This window comes from Ammodytes marinus (assembly GCF_949987685.1).
Source record: "Ammodytes marinus genome assembly, chromosome: 3".
Classification (NCBI taxonomy): Eukaryota; Metazoa; Chordata; class Actinopteri; order Uranoscopiformes; family Ammodytidae; genus Ammodytes; species Ammodytes marinus.
In genome coordinates, this window is record NC_137232.1 from 5179201 (window position 1) to 5200171 (window position 20971).

Sequence of the window (20971 nt, forward strand, 5' to 3'; positions counted from 1 at the left end):
ACACTGGACCTCCACTCGCTCTCAGGAACACACCAAGTACGTGCCTAGCCCAACCCGGTTCCGACATGGCGTGATGTCATGATTTTTCCAAATCCTTTTCAACAAACAAGGCAGCCTGGAGCCAGGTTTTAGAAGGAGGAGACCTGGCACAGCTCTAAGCTAAGGACTGACTCTACCTTCACTAATGTTTGACTTGTATGAGCTCAATAATATGGGAACAGATGAAAAGCAATAAGGGAACAAATGAAAAGCAGCACTTTTTACATATCAGAGGTAAAGGTGGAGTCAGCCATTCTGGAGAATGTGTGTTGTTTACTTTGTATCAACAATGCATTTTCTGTGAATATCTTCTTACGATGGGCGCCGAAAAAATAATCCAGCGTTAATACACAGTCAAGGCTCTGTAAACGTGCATGCTGCTAGCTACGGTGGGCCATTTTGTTTATATACACCCCTTGTTTACATACAAGTTTACAGAGCCTAGGCCGTGTATTAACACTTGATTTTTTTCCGGTCAGCACCCAAACACAATACGTACAGGTAGTAGATTGTGAGGGGGATATTCACTGATTTTCACAACAAGCATTCTCCAGAATCGCTGACTACACCTTTAAGTTTTTCAACAGACCAATAACGACTAATGCTGGGTTTACACTAGAGGACTTTTAAAAGACTTTGAAAAGACCGAAGACTGAAACCCTCTTACATCTAAAGACAATCAACTCACACCTGAAGACAACTAGTCATTAGTTTTCAGTCACAGAGTGAGATTTTGAAAAGACAGGGGGTCTCATATTGCAAGACTAAAACTAGATTAATTTTGAGATTAACATTATTTCCGCAAACGCGATAGTGATTATTTAATTAAAAAAAGGTTAATTCAATATTCCGAGCGGGGGACTTCCTTTAGTTATTTGACCAGCTTTATTTGCTGATCTCGTCCCCCAATAACTTTAACTCCTAACCCTGTATTTGACGGTAAAGTGTTAAGGTTGCGCGGCTGTTAGCCTGGTTCTCCCGCCGAGGCTTCAAGGAAAAAGTGTCCGAAATAAGTCCCTGCACAGGTGGACACAGGTCGCGACTAATGCCGCTCCTCCTGCGTCGTGCTTGGTGCATGCGAGAGTGTGACAGTGTTTACGTCATTTCGCTTGAGCCAACCCCTTAAAGGCCCGGACACACCGGCCCGAAAATCGCCGTCGGAGAGTCGGGAGGGGGCGGGGAAACTAATCTGTTTGGTGTGTGCCATGAAATCGGTCGTCGTAGATGTCGTCGGGCTTCTTTTGAGCCGGCGGCGGGCAGTCTTTCAGTTGGAGCGATTTGATTGGTGGAGGGCTAGCGAATCAGTGAAGCCCGGAATTGAGGCGCAAAACAGCTAACAACAGCTAACAACAGCTAGCCATTGTTTTAATGTGTTTGTTTGTTTCGTTCAGCGAGTACTCGCATCCATCAACCCTTGTTGACTGCTCGACACCATGCTCGACACTCTGCTAAAAATGGTGCTCTTTATGGTCCATAAATATAAATACGTATTTCTATCTATGTTTATGGTCTAGAGAGCTTTCCCATCATTTCCGGCTTCCGTATTTTTTTGGGCCGCAATACAGATTAGCGCCGCCTGCTGTTATGGAGACATTACGTCCCGCGCAAGCGCAGAGCGTACGGAAAGTCAGCAGTCGGCTCGGTGTGTTCTTGGCACTTTTTTGGCCGCGACGGGAAGACTGGAGCTGCCTGAATCGGCAGCCTCCATTTTCGGGTAGTCTTAAGATAATGTCGGAACGTCAAGACGGGAAGAAGACTGGCTGAAATCGGGTCGGATGACCACCTTACACCAAACGACTGAGATTACGTGCGCGCGCCACAACTCCAGCACGACTTCTGTGATTTCAGTCCGACATTGGAAGATTGTGACTGTCAAATCGCGTGAAAAGTCGTGTAGTGCAAACCCAGCATAAGTATATCCACACTGTCTGATCTTCCCTGTCTAGTTCCCTCTCTCATTCATTCTACAGCTCCTATCTTTTCAGTCAATAACAATACCAGCAGCATTATTACTATTATGAAACCCCAGGACTTTATTTAAGTCACAAAAACTGTACTTTCAGAAAGAAATAAGGGACCAGGTTGTAACTTTGTTGATAAGCCATGCCAGCAGCTTTTAAGATGGAAACGTCAGTCGTGTTTTTGGTCCAGACCAAAATATCTTAACATCTGCTGGATGGATTGGCCAACTTTTTGCACAGAGGTTCATGAGTCCCAGGCGATTGGATCATACAGGACTTTGCACGAATGTAATGAGGTTGACATTTTTATGGTTTTGAGTGAAATTCCTCACCAACTTTTAGATGAAATTGCAGTGAAATTGTTACAAATATTCACGTCTTCTAACTTTTGGGTGATCCTCTGACTTTCAATATGTCATGTAGTCACCATCAGGTCAAAATTGATCCATTATTCCATTATTCCAATACTCTTTGTAAAAGACCAAAAACATGGTAAAAACAAATCACACAAAAACTATTTATAATCAGCAGATGTTATTCTCCTAACACGCTAAACTAAGATTGTCAACATGGTTAGCAACGGCTAGCATTGTCATTTGGAACATTTTAGCCTGCTGGCATTAGCGTTTAGTTCAAAGTAGTGAGCTGTACCTCAATACAGCCACACAGAGCTGCTAGCATGGTCGTACATTCTTGGTATTTTATCTCACCGTTTTGATATAGATAAACAGTTCTTATCGGGGATACATTATTTTTAGGACTATTAACATGTTTCTTCTGGGAACTATCTGTTTAAGGACTAAGGACTACAAATCTGATTGTTATAGCTTTCAATATTTATTATATAATATAATATTGTCAATACTATGAGTAATAAATATATAAGATTAACGTTCTGATACCCAGACCTACATCTGTTGCCACCTATTATAACCACTGTATATTGAATCTTACTCTGTCTATTCACTGTTTTTTGTACAAAATCTCATGTTTCTTATGCCCGAGAGCTTTACCCGCCCATTAGTCCCTCCCTTGTCTTTTTGGATGACTGTCTAAGTGAGCCCATCTGAGGCAAATAAAGGTGGAGAAAGCAGAGGGATTTGATCCAGCCAGCCTGTGAACAATGGCAGGTTGACCTTTACATCGCGGCGTCGGAGTGCACGGAGCTCAGATGTCACACTGTTTATGTAAACCTCCTCTAACCTGCTGCTTCCACTGCACCATACAGTGTTCATGATGGAAGAATGGACGGATAATGATGAGAACTTAAAGACTTAACAGGCTAAACTGTGATGGCTTGTGTTGCACCATTTCGGCTTTGCTGTTTGCTCAACAATTGGTCAACATCAAGTGCAAATCTTATTCATGATTAATCTTATCTAATCTTTTTACAATCCTATCAACAAAGATTTTCGTAAAAACATTCCAATACGTTTTTCTGCATTTAAGAGATATATCACTAGTTTGTGTTTCCATGAAACCAATCACTTTGGACAAATAGCAATCCATGAAATTCCATGCTTGTCACAGTGGCAAGATTAAGACAAAAATGGGCCAAAATAAAGCAGCAGAAATCATTTGACTTTTAGTCCTTAATATGGGTTAAGTTCCAAAAACAATGGATATGTCTTACATTCAAACATATGATTATTTTCCCAGGTGTATGACACACAGCCACATACAGCAGGCCTGTGTGTAGTATGTCTTTCTCAGACTGGACAGGATTCAAAGGACTAATAAACAAATCAGGCCCAAGAGCACTTAAACCAACTGTAGTAACATACTTGCAAATGGAAAAGATCCAGGTAAAATATGCAAAAGGGAGAACAGAGGAGTGCAGAAGTCAGTGCTGTTAGAGAGACAAGAAAAAAACTACTTCTACTGACTTCTGTTTCACATGATTTGTGTATAATGACAAAGGAGTGAGGCAAGTGGTTCTGATGAAAACAATGGTGAGCTATTTGAAGAATATTTGCCCTTTTTCTGCATTTTTCCACCATGAATCAGTCTGGCACAGATTGATTTTCTCCTCTCCTCTGTTCTGCACTAACTGGTGGAAAAAAAGGGGCACAAAGTCAAGAAATAGCAAACTTGTAGACTCATTTTGAGACATAAATGTCATCCTTGTGAAAAAGCCAACTGCAGCTATCCAAGAAATGGCGGTACACTGTTTGGTTTTGATGGGACCACAGTCAACCACAGGCATTATTATAGTAGTAAGTGTGCAACAAATCACAACAAAATGGAATACGCACACTGAAAATAGTATGCAGAACTAAGTGGAGGTATATAAAATGGATAAAACCAACAATGATGCCCATCAAGCTACACTGATGACCCATAATGAAAACGTGAAAACATGCTTTAAGACATTTATGGAAATGTATTTAAAATCTCTCATTCACAAAAGAGTCAGCCCCTTTGCTTTGACATTCTGACTTGTGGTCAGGTGTATCCAAATTGCTTGAGGTATCCTTTGGGTAGTCCACCTGTGGCACACAGAATTGAATTGAGGACAAAGCAGCCAACATGAGGAGAAATCTACAATAGTAGATCTCCAGGATCAAACTGTGGCTATAGGTACAGATCAGGGCAAGGGTTCAAACCCCTTTTGGAAGTGTTGATTGTTCCCAGGAGCACAGTGGCCTCAATAATTGTGAAATTGGACAAGTTCCGAAACCACAAGAAAATCTTGCTAGAGCTGGTCATCCAGCCAAACTGGCATTCAAAGGGCTCTGAGAGCATGAGGGAAAAGATTGTCTGGTCTGATGAGACAAAAAGTGAGCTCCTTGGCCACGACAATGCTGGAGATGCTACTGGATGAGAATCTGAACCCATAAAAAGTCTACGGAGAGACCTGAAGATGGCAGTTCAGAAACGCCTCCTATCCAATCTGATGGAGCTTGAGAGAATCTGCCAGGTAAATTTGGATAAAATCCTCCCAAATACAGGTGTTAAAAAATAGTAGCGAATAAGTAATTGCTTCTACAAAGTAAAGAATTAGTGGGCTGAATAGTAATTCAGCCCACTAATTTTGGATTGTTCAATGCATTAGCTACATTTTCGGTTGTCACATTGTCATTATGGGTTATCGAGTGTAGATTGTTTGCTAGAAATTGTATCCATTTACATTTACATCAACAACCGTAAAAGTGTGGAAAAAAGGGAAGGGGTCTCACTACATTCCGAAGCCTACAGTATACAAAGCTACAGCCTATGTTAAAATTAAAAACAGACGATGTATTCCAGACCTGTACAGGATGATCAGGATCCACGTTCTTTTGACTTTTTTTACATTTTGATTATGTTTGCCATGGAAACCCCCCCCCCCCCCTCGGTTAGCTTGTTTATTTCAATCCCAAAAGGAGCGTGAAGCGGCTCTGTATAGAGCAGTCAGACAGGTGGGACGAGGTGAGTGAGGCTGTAGAAACAAACCAGTCTACATGAGGACATGTGGGCCAAAACAAAACCGTTCCGGGAGTACTACTGTGTGTATATTTATAATGTACTTGATCACTCGTCGAGGTTAAGTGTTCTATCAAGAGGAAGTGTGCTGCATTCCTACCAGCTCTAGGTGTGCCATTCAATAGCTTACCCTAAACTTTGATCTACCTCAGAAAGTGAGCCAACGGACAACAACTTTCACATAAATCACTAGATTATTCTTATATCTATAAATCTATCTACGACAACCAATAAGAAAAAGACACAAACCTGTATATCCTTGTGTGGTAATGCAACGTGGTCCTTTTATCCAAAATATAATAATCACATGCCTCAAACCACTGATACAACTCCTCTTGTGTTAGCATAGGCACACAACAGATACAACTACGAGAGAAGACAGTTTTCATTCATCTGTATTGGATAGGCAGCTGAGTTTCACTATAAGTCTCGGTAGCTGGAACAGCAGGCTGATCAACACCCAAACTCTCATTAGCATTAGCTCAACAATACACTGCCACACAATCCTTCACTCCTAAGTTTAACTTGAGCACCTTTAACCTTCAACTCACAAACTAATCATTTTTTAACGAGACATTTATGAGTGAGTCGGTCAAAAGGCAAGAATTTAGCAGGGCTGACTTACCCGACCCCAACGATACTCCATGGAGAAACAGCTTTGAAGGCTTATCAAGTCATTAGGGTTTGTAATCCAGGTACAATGAGCCAGTTTACTTACAGCCAATCAGACTCTTTTCATTTGTCATACTCCATCACAACTTAGTGTTAAAAGTGTTTATAGAGTGGACGGTCCCTGAAGAGAGTGAGGCGAGCCCAACATAAACTACCTATTGAAGTGAAGACGGATCATGCCCTGCAGGCAGCAATGACAACTGTGTCAGGAATCTCTCACAGTGCATTGTACTATCCCCCGTAGTCTTCCAAATCTTCCACACGGACTGATCAAAACCTTATGGATGTATATGTGCCAAAATGTGAAGGGTATGCACCTCCCAGCGTATCCCATTACCAGTTTAAGATATGTCCAGCAACCGGAAAAAAAGGTGATTGACGACTGAAAACATAAACAGACTTTTCTCATTAACACGCTGCACTCTCTCTCTCACATTTTGCCAAAGAATGCTGCCTGGCCACACAACATCGCCATGTGATTGCCTCACCCTGTGCGGTGCAAACACACAAACACAGACACAGACACACACACAGACACACACCTTCCCAGATATCAAATAGATTCAAATTCCAATCTGACATCTACATGACAAATACTGAGTGAAGCTGAAGAAGGATGCTTCACCTTGAGTGACTGGAAACAGTCAAGGTGAGCATTGGACAGAATGGTTGAAGGACAAACCGGACACAACTCAGGCTGTCCATTGGCTCTGCCTTCCACCTGCCTCTCTCTCACCTGTGTCCTTCAAGCTCAAGGTTCTTACACAATTCAAATGGCGCTGTGGGAAAAGCATTGCAAATCCAGCAGCTTCTTCCATTCAAATAAAATCCAACCCCACACTTCAATAGCAAAGTAAAGCCATAACTCCTTACTTACCTTTTCGCGCTCTTGAAAATGCCAATCTGCGAGAGATTCTGGACCAACAATAAACCCATAAAAAGTGTCCCAAGCTCCCCACATTCCCACCAACTGGTCCTCGCAAAAGACGAACCATGTGTCTGCTCTGCTGGGTGTCTTACCAAAGGTCTGTACTTCATGGCTCCGGCCCTTTCTCTCTCTCTCTCTCCAGTCACTTTTTTATATTCTGTTCCCAGCACTGCTCCGATGGTTGAGCTATAAGAATGTGGCCTCCAGCGCTGCGAGCGTCCCACCACTATTAAGCCCTAAGGTTTGTTTTTAAAAGCTCTCCCCTCCGTCCTGAGACTCAGCTGCCATAGCTTCTCCCCTTACTGCGGCTCACACACACACACACGCCTCACACACGCAGACACACACCTCACTTTGTTTCTCTTGTTCGTTCACCCACTTTTCTTCTCCTCCTTTGCTCCCTCCCTCCCTCCCTCCCTCCTTCCAGAGGAAATAGTCCCTGTGTTAGGTGACACATAACCCCCCCCCTCCCTTGCTCCCTCTCTCTCTCTCTCTCTCTGTTTTTTTCCTCTGTTGCCCTCTCCTCAATCCGACAGGCGAAAGCTTAGGCTAAAAATCTTACTGCAGATCCTCTCATTATTCCACTTCTCTTGATCTGTCTGTTCTGAAGAGACGGAGGAGAAGAAAAGAAAACTGACACGTCTCCTATCAAATGGACACACACACACACACACACACACACACATCTGGCCTCAACAACCCCTGGAGAGAAAAAGAGGATGAGAAAGGAAAAATGCGTCCAGATGCCAAAGGGGTAAAGAGTGAGTGAGTGTGTGTGTGAGTGTGTGTGTGTGTGTGAGTGTGTGTGTGTGTGTGTGTGTGTGTGTGTGTGTGTGTGTGTGTGTGTGTGTGTGTGTGTGTGTGTGTGTGTGTGTGTGCCTTATTGTCTAGGGTGTATGTTGGCACTGAACTCAGAACATAGAGACTTTAACACTGTACATTTATTGAGTTTTTAACTAATTAATCCCAAGTGATATGCTCATCTTGATATTCAACATTGTTATTGCTTTCCCCAAAGTTTCCTGAAGCAGGAAAAGCAGCATTACACAATAAATAATTATCTATTTGAGCCAAAATGGTTTTCCTTTTCTTTTCCTCCTTCCTTCACTCCCTGCTCACTCTGCCCCTTATGCCATGTACAAGATGAAACAGAAGCAGACAGGCAGCCAAGACAGTCAGAAATATAGCTGTTAATGCTTGGTGCATCTAGCTCAAACACACGTACAAAAATACACACGCATGCATGCACACACGCACAAGGGCTTCAATCATTAGTCCAATATCATTATAGGGAGTGTAATTACTCCAGACCAGTGTCACACACACACACACACACACACACACGCACACGCACACGCACACGCACACGCACACGCACACGCACACGCACACGCACACGCACACGCACACGCACACGCACACGCACACGCACACGCACACGCACACGCACACGCACACGCACACGCACACACACACACACACGCACACGCACACGCTGCAGATCACAGTCCTCAGCAGTCTAATGCATCTGCTTGTTAACACTAATAACAACTGACATGTTAGAGGCACTGGGCGTGTGTTGGGAGAACAAAGAGGAGACAAGTTTCCACTACAGTAGCTTTGGACTGATGCACAGACATTAACGAGGGCTTGTTTGAAGTCTGCTGCTGCTGATCCGCTATGAAGGAGAGTCTCAGTCACCTGTTTGTAAGCTTGGCCCATGTTTTTTTTCCACTGAAGGTTTGCATCCAAAACTATCAACACAACGAAAAACACAAGGGATTATGGGTATAAGAGAGTGGCTATAAATTAACTTTTCATTGAAATGGGAAAAAGAGAGGTAAGACAGTGATAGAAATACCATGGCATGAAATAAAGTCGTTGGTAGAAAGTGAAAGCAAAGAGGACATATTGTGGATAGGGTTCCAGACATGTACATCACCACAGGAGTTCCTTGATAGCGTTGGGGGTTTGTAGTATACGGTGGAAGAGGCTAGGACTAGCTTAGCCCCATTAGGATGGCCTTCCTACCGCCACAATAGAAATACAAACCAGTGCTGCTTCTAACTACTGGATATCCCATGTCTCTAGGTCCACCTGCCTGAGCCATTTATGTAAATTAACCTTTTCATTGTGTTTGTTATACATTAATATGAGTCCTCCTCAGTGGGAGTAAAAACAGCCCTCTGTTTCTCTCCACCTCCATCTTCCTGAAAACCCCAGTCAGATTCCTCTCCCCTTATGATGTCATAATGGCAGCACACACTCTATTCCACACTGCCCTCTACTGGTCACCCCCCCCTCTCATCCCCCCCCCCCCTCACCATCTCAATGAAACTCAATATGGGCCCCATTTGTTTTTTGCTGAGGCAGACTGTCAAAACGCCTGAAAATAACTCATCTCCCCCGGCTCAGAAAAACACACACTTTGTACCGGCTCTGCAGTGTCTGAGTCACACATTAAACACTGTACACCTCGTTTGATGCCCCCACTCCCGCCTTTCTTCCACTCCTCTCTCTCTCTCTCTCTCTCCCCCTCTACCCATTGCCAGTATAATCACAAGCCCTGCTTTAGGAATCTGAATAATGCTTTCCAGACGTTCTCTCTCTCTCTCTCTACTGTGTGAGCATATAGACTGGTCAGACAGCAGGAAACAGGCAAAGATACCAGAGTAGATACAGTAGAGGGAGACACCAGACATATCAACTTCATCTATTGGGTTTATTCATCGGTGCTAATGTCTTTGGCCAACTCTGACGTTTGGCATGTGTGCAGACCTGTGAAGGTGTGTGAAGGTGTGAGTGAGTGAGTGAGTGAGTGAGTGAGTGAGTGAGTGAGTGAGTGAGTGAGTGAGTGAGTGAGTGAGTGAGTGAGTGAGTGAGTGAGTGAGTGAGTGAGTGAGTGAGTGAGTGAGTGAGTGAGTGAGTGAGTGCGTGCGTTGGTGCGTGCGTGCGTGCGTGCGTGCGTGCAGGCTCATGCTGAGGCAGCATAGTGCAGAGTTGGTTTGAAGTAAGGGGCTGTATCAGACCACAGCTATCTCACTCAGCTGTCAGACTTTAACCCTTTCTTATCCCATCTTCTCCCTGGCCTCCAAGCCAAAGGTAACTCCTTACTGTTAGGAGGGCATCCATTAGTTTGCAACATAAAACACCATAGAATATGGCAAACAAATGATTGAACAGTGCACAAACTAATACATCTAATTATCAGTCTCATAATAAGGGCTGTTATGTGCAAAAATAAATCGTATTGTCAGCCCCAAAAATCGATATTTTGAGAACAAAGTACAACCTTCTCTCCTGTAGATATTGCACTATAGTTGCCTCGAATTGCCGGGTTTGGAATTTGAATTAAAGTTCTGAATGAAATAGTTTCAACTTAATTCTCGGCGGAATTATCAATATAATGTGATGCGATTAAGACCCAGATCATACACAACTTGCATTTCAGCGCTGAGTGGACTATGTAAAATATAGTAATATGAATTGTATCGCAATGTATTGTACACCCAGCCCTGGAATTCAAATACACCAATGAATGAGGCAAAACAATATTTAACATGGACAAATTAAATCAAATAATCAGTCTAATGATTCATTAGTAGCACACATAGAACATGTCCCTTCCTCCCACACAACCCTTATTGCCGGGCCAATGCCGGCACACACCTTTTGACTATACAGCATGTTCAATCTGTCTTTTATAGAGCTCTGAAGCTATAAATGATATGATATAAAATGATATGAGTGGCATAAAGCCATGGAAACAATACAAACATTGCTTTATAGCCGTCATTTGGATAGCCAAGGAGTTTTTTTATTTGTTTTGGCCGACAGCACCTTAGCCATCAAATAATCTTATTTTATTTACTTAGGTGGTCTGCGGTCACTGAAGGGTTAATGACTGAGGGTTATAACCAAACACTCCAAATATACCAATACATGTGTAATTACGTGTGTAGGTGTGTATATGTGTGTGTGTGTGTGTGTGTGTGTGTCAAGTCAATTCAAAAGGAGCCAGAGCACAGTCTATGCCCTCTCTATCATGTACACACCACTTTGGGGGGAAAAGAGCTAATCAAACAACATGCTGTTTAGATTGAGGGAAAAAGAAAAAAACTGAAATCCCACTGACCACTTTTTTTTTCTAGTGCTTGTGACCTCGACTCCGTGGGAAATCTGAAATGGGAACTTGACTTTCCTCTCCTGCTCCCTGCTCCCTCCTTCTCTCTCTCTCTCTCTCTCTCTCTCTCTCTCCCTCCCTCTCTCTCTCTCTCTCCTATGGTCCCCTCCCCCCTTAAAAAAAATCCTTCTTTCTTGTCCCACTTCCTCTCCAGCAAGGTTTGTCCTCTTCTTGGATATATATAGCTATTTTTCCACTCTCCATCCATCGGCCATGTTTGATCCAGAAATAAAGCTTGGGAACACTGTCGTCATGCGACATTTGTGACAGACAAATTAGCCATATCCATAACTCATAACTCATGACTCGTGCTCCAAATATTGCTTCATTTCATGAAGATGTGTCATATGAGCAACCAGTCGTTCCACCCAAGAAGAGGATTTCCCCATTTTAACATGTGCAACATTGGAGGCTAACATTAACTTAACATTGCTCAATGTGCTTTACGCAAAAAATGTAATTTCTCCATTCAACAAACCAACCAGGCCTATGGTATATATATAAATACATCAGAGGCATGACATATCACTTATTTATAAAAGACGAATTAGTGAATTGTAGTTTCTATATTAGTATTTAGGCCATATTTTTTGATGTTACACTAGGCAGATATTGGTTTTTGAGAACATTAGGGCCGAACTGACCCCATCAGAGGACAGGTATTGGCATTAGATACTGGCCTCATTAGGCAGATGGAGCACTAGTCATGACGTGTGTATCCACATTAGTTGGTTTGTAAATGTCATTATACAATTCAATATGTCCTCTGTTTGTTTAACTCAATTCAATCACAGCGCTGGGCATCTAACCAAGCTCTTAGTGCCACAATCAAATATCTGGCCTCATGTTGTCCCACAAACACGCAAACATCATTCCAGGCAATGAGCTTCACAGAGAGCACTGCTATCGCTTCTGTTTTCCTGACACCTCTTAATTGAGGCAGAGGAGGCGGGAATTATTCTGTCTAATTAGTGAAACCCAAAAGGTAGCCATAGTTTGCTCTAGCAGGACTTTAGTGCGTAACTTCTGTCGCCCCCATGAGGAATGCTGAGTAATTACAACAACACTGTCGGTGCATCTACATGAGGTAAGCCTTTCAGTGATCGTACATGGATGTTATACCCTCTGCTGTACGTACAGGTCTTTTCTTAGCAGTAGAATCGACTGAGACATTTTGTGGGCGCCGATAGGCTTCATCAACTGTTGTTTAGCTCGTTTGGCGATGCCTTGAATGTAACCGACATTCATTTATATGAAAGAGATACGCACTATAGCTTCAGGATGAGTTGCATCATATGGAGCACACCTTTGATTTTCATCCTGTAAAGGTTTCATCACAGTGACAAACCACAGACATAGCAGATGCTGATAATAGGCTGTGACATGAGTTATACAAAACAGGACCAGGCCTTGTTGCTAAATCGCACCATAAACCAAAAGCAACTGACGGCAGGTAAGGTTAGCCTGGGAATGGATGGAAAGACAATAGCAACGTAGCAGAAAGCTAAATATGTAAAAGGTTAGCATACTACTTGGAGTTTGGACTAGTGCTGCAATCCAGACAATTGGGAAGTGGTATTTCTTCCAACCTTCTACTAGGGAAACTACGACTGGAACGCTGTTCAAAGTCGGAGTTCTTAATGGTGAACTCGGAGCATTACCCATCTTCCCCGACTTCCAGTTCAGAAACCAGACATAACAACTAGGCAATGTATCCACATCCGACTTGAACTCCCCATAAAATTGTGAAAAAATGGCTACCTTTGGTTCAATTGGTGGAAATTGTTTAAAACTAAACATACCACTGAACAGATGTCCTCCATAAGAACATTGGCAGTGAAACACAGTCTATATGATGAGGACTCCACCCGTCTCCATTACAGCAACCTCAAGAATCGTCACCTCAAACACTCCGTCCCAGTGGGCGAGCAATACACTATAGCTGGCTTTCAACCAAAAGCAATAGGTCTGCTCCTCTAAGGTCAACTTAGCCGTTATGTGACGACAGATTGTCTAATTATCTACCAAGCAAGCCAGCACACACACCCTGTCCCTGGTAGATCATTGGTGTATAGTAGGGGTCTTGAGGCAAACACTTAAACACCACCAAATGCAATGCTCCCTGAAAAGGTAAGATCATAAGAAGTGGTATCGCTAAAAGCTAGGAGAACGACTTGAAAGCCAGTTTTGTGCTGTTTCTGTCTATTCTTACTATCAAGCAGGACTTGCCTTTCTTCCTGACACTGCAGGTCCTTCCACCATAACAAATGGCTTCTTGTAAATCGGTAATAATACAAGTCATTACGATAGCTTTAACAAGAAATAGCGCTTGAACTCTTGGCCTTTTCCTCTGCTGTGGAATACAACTGTCAATGTGAACTGGGGGATGGATCCAACCTTGAACCACATGGCTACAAATCAAAGAGTAAAGAAAATACTTAAGTGTGTGTGTGAGTGTGTGTGTGTGTGTGTGTGTGTGTGTGTGTGTGTGTGTGTCCCACCAACCAAAACACACTCACACAAACAAGAACCTCCTGACATGAACCAGACTGTCATTCTATCACAATCCCCTCTGCCTTTCACTCTCTCTCTCTCCCACACCATTATCCCCCCTCACTCTCCCTATCCCAATGTTTTCACTCTGTTAATCTTCTTCCATCTTTGACAGTCCCTCATCGCTGCAAGATATCAACAGTTGCTTGCTTGGGGGCGCTCCTGGTGTAGAGGCTAAAGATTCCCCATTCTCTGCCCTATTTTGTCTGTGTCTCTCCAGACTCCAAACTGTCTAATATTAAAGCAAAAATGCCCAAAAATGATTATAAAAAATATAAAATAATTGCTTGCTTTACTCCTGCGGCGCGTCCAAAAAAAAGACCATGATGTTGCTGGCGCAGGACAAAAATGAGTATTCATTCAAAAAAAGTAAATAGAGGTGGCACGACAGATAAATGCTCCGAAAAATACTTTTAATCGTGCAAAGGCACACAAACAACGTTTAGGGTGACAATTTGGCCTTCCTCATGTGTATTTTTATTACTGTGTTTTTACCTTTAGTTGTGTCACATCACATGACCAGAGGGCAAAAAAATCCACAGAGGTTACACATTTTCACAGGAAAGAGACTGTTGACAAATTGTGAGAAGATGATTACAACATCTAGAGATCAAAAAGCAGCAGTTTAGAATAGGGCATGTTAAGATGACTAAACCATGACCTCACCGCTGCAATAGAAACAACTAAAAATACAATTACATTAATACCGATAATAATGTTAAACTAACAGTAGAGCCAACCACTTTTGCAGTCCCAAAAGGGTGTTACTCATAAATTCAGGTTCTATTTCACAGCTGCAATTCAAAGATAACACATTTTCATAGAAATTCTCCTATGAATACATTTTGACAAGATCTAAAGATAGATCAAAGGCAGCAGTTTTAAATGGTGAGCTCACTGCTGCGCTATACAGACAACTCAAGTGTCGAGAATGAACAAAAAAGAAGTTACTATTACTACAAAAACAATGTCAAACTTATACCCCAGGCAACAACTTTCTTCTCTATTTGCAGTCTCTAACGTAGTGTGTGTGCGCAACAGCCTTGAATAAAAAAAGATGAAGTGAGGAAAATAAATGGCAGTGCAGGGCGGCGGTGATGTCAGGGCGAAAGAATGCAGGCCATGTGGGCGGCTAAACAAGAAACGAGAGAGAGAGAGAGAGGGAGAGAGAGAGAGAGAGAGAGAGAGAGACATACATATACAACTCTATAGAGAAGTATCAAGAAAGAGGATGGGAGGCAGGAAGTTGGTGACAGATGGTGAAAGTGTCACAGTGAGAAGGAATTTACATATGAAACGTGGAGAGTGTGAGTGTGTATTCTAACATACCGGGAACTAGCGGTCCGTCAGACCGCTGGTGGTGGCCCAGCCCTGTATTGACACAAGGGGGTTCCCAGGGACCAAATAGACTTTCAAACTGTTCCTCTGACTCTTTCTCTCTGATACCCACTTAAGTGTTACTCTGTTTCTTGCCGGCCAACACTGTTCTAGGCAAAATGAATCACCACAATGTGTGTGTGATCTTTTGACAGTGTGAGTGTGTGTGTGTGTGTGTGTGTGTGTGTGTGTGTGTGTGTGCGTGCGTGCGAGCGTGCGTCCACGTGTACCAGACTGTAGCTGAAGTGAGACACAAGTTTCCAATGTGAATGTTTGAAATATATTTAATAAAAAGGAAACTGGGCTTATAGTTTTTATTTTTTTAATGCGCACACACACACACACACACACACACACACACACACACACACACACACACACACACACACACACACACACACACACACACACACACACACACACACACACACACACACACACACACACACACACACACACACACACACACACACACACACACACACACACACACACACACACACACACACACACACACACACACACACACACACACACACACACACACACACACACACGCTTTTCCACTGTGGCAGCACTTTGGTCATGCAGGCATTTCCTAAAGTGTCTAGCGTCTTCCATAAACCTAGGCTGAACTGAGTGAGTCAGGAGGTGGGGGTTGAGTGTGGATGAATGGAAGCCGTCCGCCCAGCTCTTCTAGACAACTTTTAGACTGATTAGAAGCTCTGATTATGAGGCTCCACACACTGCTCTGAATGACCAACCCTATTTTAAAACTTGGGACTCTTTAGATATTAAAATGAACTAGAACTGCAAGCAGTTTTTACCGGGGGCCAAGCCTCCGACGCAACTCGTCGTCAACCGCCGCGCCGGCCGCTCACTCCGCAGAATCTGCGGATGTAAAGTTTTTGACCGTGGGATGTTCGGTGCGGGAGTTGTATAGGTATCGCTGTTTATGGATGAATTTGGCGAAACTGCCACGGTGGAACGATGCAGCTCAATTCACAGAACAAGTGGATGTCAAGTTTTTTAATGTGCGATGTGTGGTTGGCGAGTTATGAGCAAAAGCAGATTGTCAGCCTTGACAAAATGGCGGCCGGAGCTAATTGCACAATGTAATGTCAATGGACATGCTAGCTGAGATTAGCATCCCGCCTTTTTTCTTTGATGGAAAAAAAAATATCTAATTTTATTAAAAAGTCCCTTAAACATTAATATTTCTTGGCCATATTTTTTATATAGACCCGTGTATGACCCTTGATGGTTTCCCGTGAGTTTTAAGAAAATTCCTCTGGCCAATTAGGAGATAAAAAATTTCCTAATTTATGGCGCCCCCTTATGGCGAAAATTTCCGAATTTTTTATTGAATGCAATTTAGGGTAGCCCCAACATATGTCTAAAGTTTGGACTTGATCCGACTTATGATTTTGGATTTATGAATATTTACGTACAAGGAAGTAACAGTTCAAATATTCAAAGCGCTACCGTTTCGTCATCAAAGGTCGTATCAAAATTCTTTTGCACAAGATTTTACCGTGTGGGTCGGTAGATGTTCTGTGCAAACTTTGGTGTCAATTGTCCAAAAATTGTGGGAGGAGTAGCGAAAAATCAGTTTAGCAGTTTTCGCGATTTTGCGAAAAATCTATATACACGGAAATGGGCGTGGCCTATGCCAAAAGATGCAGCTGACTCCAGTGAATCTGTGGATATAAAGTTTTTGACTGTGGGATGTTCGGTGTGGGAGCTACGACGTTTTCCTTGATATAGCGCCACCTAGTGGCCGGCATGTCTGAATTTTTTTGTATGCTGAGAATTCACGGACCTGGATCTAGTCATGCAATTGGCATGTCTGCACCCTTTACGGTTTGGGCTGTGCACGCAGTTCTAGCGGCGACAAATAATAATAATCCTTACAAAAACAATAGGGTTCCCTGCCCCGCAGGGCTTGGGAACCGCGTTGCTGTGCAAAACGCGGTCCCAGCTCCTGCTCGGGCTTGGCCCCCTAATGATGGCCTTCAGTTCCATTTAGCTGCGTATTGTCAGGCCACTGTGCACTGTTATGGCTCACTGACTAAAACGGCGCCATATTGTTTGTGTTAGCAGTTTCCTACCATGACAAGTCAAAAACTGCTGTTTTGTAAAAATACACGATTCATTGATATTAGAAAAAACTAATTATACATATAGGGCCAGTTTCACAGACATGGATTGGATGGGATTTTGAATGGAGAGTGTCCATTGAAAGTACAATTTAGTCCAGGACTTGGCTTCATCCATAATCAAGTAGTGGAGTTGTTAAGATATCCTTTAACCAATTAGTCGTGTGTGTGTGTGTGTGTGTGTGTGTGTGTGTGTGTGTGTGTGTGTGTGTGTGTGTGTGTGTGTGTGTGTGTGTGTGTGTGTGTGTGTGTGTGTGTGTGTGTGTGTGTGTGTGTGTGTGTGTGTGTGTGTGTGTGTGTGTGTGTGTGTGTGTGTGTGTGTGTGTGTGTGTGTGTGTGTGTGTGTGTGTGTGTGTGTGTGTGTGTGTGTAAAAAGGAGACAATTATGGTGACACTTGGTATGGTCCATCCATATGATTTCAGCCCATTCATCCCAGCATCCAACTCCTCTTGGACTCTACCACTGGGTGGCACCAAAGTCAGAGGCTTTCCAATCTAGCACATGGGGGCTTTAAAAAAGTTATTTGCGTAAATATAGTGAATATTCTAAAATAACGCACGACTGACTTATGATTTTCTGTTAAGTGCAACAACGTGTTAATAACAATGCTAGAAGATATCTGTAATGAAAGAGGGATGGTGATGTGCGGAGGACACACACAAAACCTTGATTAGTAATGGATACTTTCAATTGGCTGCCCTAATATGTGTTCTAATCTTGACTTTAAACTCAAATATAAACCCAAAGCAAAAAAAAAAGCAGACATGGAGAGAATTGTTTTTGGTAAAATGACGTCAAAGAAAAACACAGACGCACACACCCACTCCTCTTTCCCAGAGCTCAGGGCAGGTGGGGACTTGCTGCAGCCAAACAACTCAAACGCATTGGGAACATTCTACCTCTCCATCCCCCATTCCAAGCCCTTCTCTACCTCTAGTCATATCTGTCCTGCTACTACTCCTCCACTCTCTCTCTTTCGTTTTTCACTACATTCCCTTCTTCTTATTCCATTTCTCCTCCTCCAGCGTGGATAGAGGGAGGGGGGGGGGGCTCTTGGTTGTATTTATACCCAGCAGCAGACCTTATATGGAGAAGAACTTTGGCTGTAGGTTAAAACAATGCCGGCCTGCCTTGCTCCCATACAGTCCAGACCATTATTAGACTGAGCAGCACAATAGACTATGGGGCTGATACTGTTAAAAAAAATGCAGAATATCAAGCTCATCTTTTAAGGGCTGATAATCAGAGATCCTATGCACTTACACTATTGGCCTACTAAAAACTGAATACTGTCCTGTCAGTCAGTGCAGTCACACATATGATGGAAGAGTGGTTATCCTTTGACATAGAACAGTGATACACGCAAATAAGTTAGCCTTTAAAAAGTCTTAAGAAAGTGCTGAAACCACTGAAGCGGCTAGGCTACTATTCAATTTCAGGGCTACTGGGGGTTTTAATACTGATCTGCGACAAACTTTGAATGCTAACAATTTGGTACACTACTGCTTAACGGTGCTCCGAGGAACTTTCAGTTTGTGTTAATTCTTGCACAGCGTTTGGACAAAAGCTGTAGTGTGTTTACCACGCCAACTGTTGTTCCTGGGTGAGCGTATACCCATGACAAAGGCATAAGAAAAACTATATAAAAAATAGCATTCTTTGCACTGATGGTTTTGTTTGCTGTTACATGAGAAATTAGACTTTTTCGGAAATATTTTAAAAGTTCTTTGTAGCACATTTTAAAGAAATAAATGTAGCTTTTTCTTCTTCCATCCCTTTTGTCATTCCCGTGTATTCGCCTGTTAGTTAAACCACCAAACTACGTCTCGCCTCAACACTGAAAATGTTTGGACTGGAAAAAAAGTAAATAAGGAAGTATTTGGTAGGTTTGCCTCTCTATCTGCATGTATTCATTCAGTCATTGTGTCAACCACTAGAACAGCTGGAAACATTTAGCTAAATTCACCAACAGCAAATTTCCTGTTTACTCCGGGCACTTCCTCTTTGCTGATTAGACATTAATAACAGCCGAGCCGCACGACCAAACAACACCAAATGATTAGAACAAACAGAATGATGCTTTACCATACTCTATATATCCCTCCTATCACTGCCATTATATCTTAATACAACAGGAGCTAGGCACTCCACCTGTGTATGCAAATTAGATATACATACAGTTAGGGCTGGGCCATTTGACCTCAAATCAATATCACTATTAATTGAACATTTTACCTCAATTACGATCAATGAACAGTTTTTTTTTTTCTCATACCCCTTTCCCAATGACACACCATCGGTGGGTCAGTGCACTGACCAGATGTGTACTGTAAATATGCTTAACTTAAAGGCCTACTTCACCGGTTTGAATATGAAGGTGTATTGAATTCTGAGATCCTATGTAGTATAAATGTGCAAAAAAAAATTAAATCGGTTCATCCTAGCCTGAGAAAAGGCAGAAAGAGTGTTTTTTTAACCCTATATTTCTCCTTCTCGTGACATCACAGAAAGAGAAATATAGGGTTAAAAAAAAACTTACTTTGTAAATATTACTGTGATGTCTTTTACTGTGACAGCTTGAAACTTAAAAAGATCATTTGAATCTCTTCTAGACAAATATTTTAAATATTTCCATGTGAAAATAAGAAAAGAACTTGACTCTTTAGTGAACTTATCATTTAAATAGACCTCTTAATGTCATATACATCACAGCTGATTAAGACTTTAAAAAATATTGTTCAGAAAGTGTGACAATTTGTAGCGACGACTCCAAGCGATGCCATGGTTATCCCATTAACGTACTGATGCTAGTCAACATCCGCCTGCATTAAACCTGACAAACAAACGGGGATTAATGATGTGCTTGAACTCTTACTCCCACACACAAGAGGGGCAGAGGAGCTCTGCAATTCGGTGGCGCAGTCCATTGCAACATCTCTGGAATCTTCTCCTTAGAGATATATTACCAAGGGCTGGGCTGCTGAGATGACGGAACATATACACACACACACACAAGGGCACACACATGTTCGCTCTGCTATGCCATGCTGTGGGGGTCTTCTATCCACTCACTATGCTCGTTGCCAAACATACTAACTTAACAACACTACAATGTAATGTCCACACACACACACACACACACACACACACACACACACACACACACACACACACACACACACACACACACACACACACACACACACACACACACACACACACACACACACACACACACACACACACACACACACACACACACACACACACACACACACACACACACACACACACACACACACACACACACACACACACGTGTTTTCATCACTTGCGAAGACATTACATAGTCTTAGATTCATTTACTGGAGACTTGCCCTAACCATAAACACTACTTCCTTAACCCTGACCTTAACCTAAACCTAAGTCTACCCTCAACTAAAAGCAAGTCTTCATCCTAAAATGTTATTATTGCGTTAAGGGGACTTCCATTTCATCCCCAAAATATCACTGTGTAAACAGAAAAATGTGCCCACAACATGAGTAACACCAGCACACACATGCACAGCTTCTAGTGCTAGGCAAGTGCTGGAACAAGGCAGAGGGGGAAAAATGGCAGTGCATCGCAGACAC

At 42.6% G+C, this 20971-nt stretch overlaps 1 protein-coding gene across 5 annotated transcripts in view; it reads right to left on the reverse strand.

The window, feature by feature from the left end:
- Positions 1-20971, reverse strand: part of LOC307271399 (unconventional myosin-Ic-like) — a 77536-nt gene that overhangs the window by 38448 nt on the left and 18117 nt on the right. The window contains exon 1 of one of the 5 annotated variants that reach the window (XM_080053839.1): positions 7158-7357. The exons of 2 other annotated variants lie outside the window; for them this stretch is intronic. In XM_080053839.1, the coding sequence (XP_079909965.1) occupies positions 7158-7175 (18 nt within the window). In that variant the 5' untranslated portion in view covers positions 7176-7357. Of the gene's footprint in view, positions 1-6090; positions 6279-7014; positions 7133-7157; positions 7358-20971 lie in introns of those variants that run through there. 2 more of the 5 variants (XM_080053837.1, XM_080053838.1) reach the window with 2 other exon arrangements.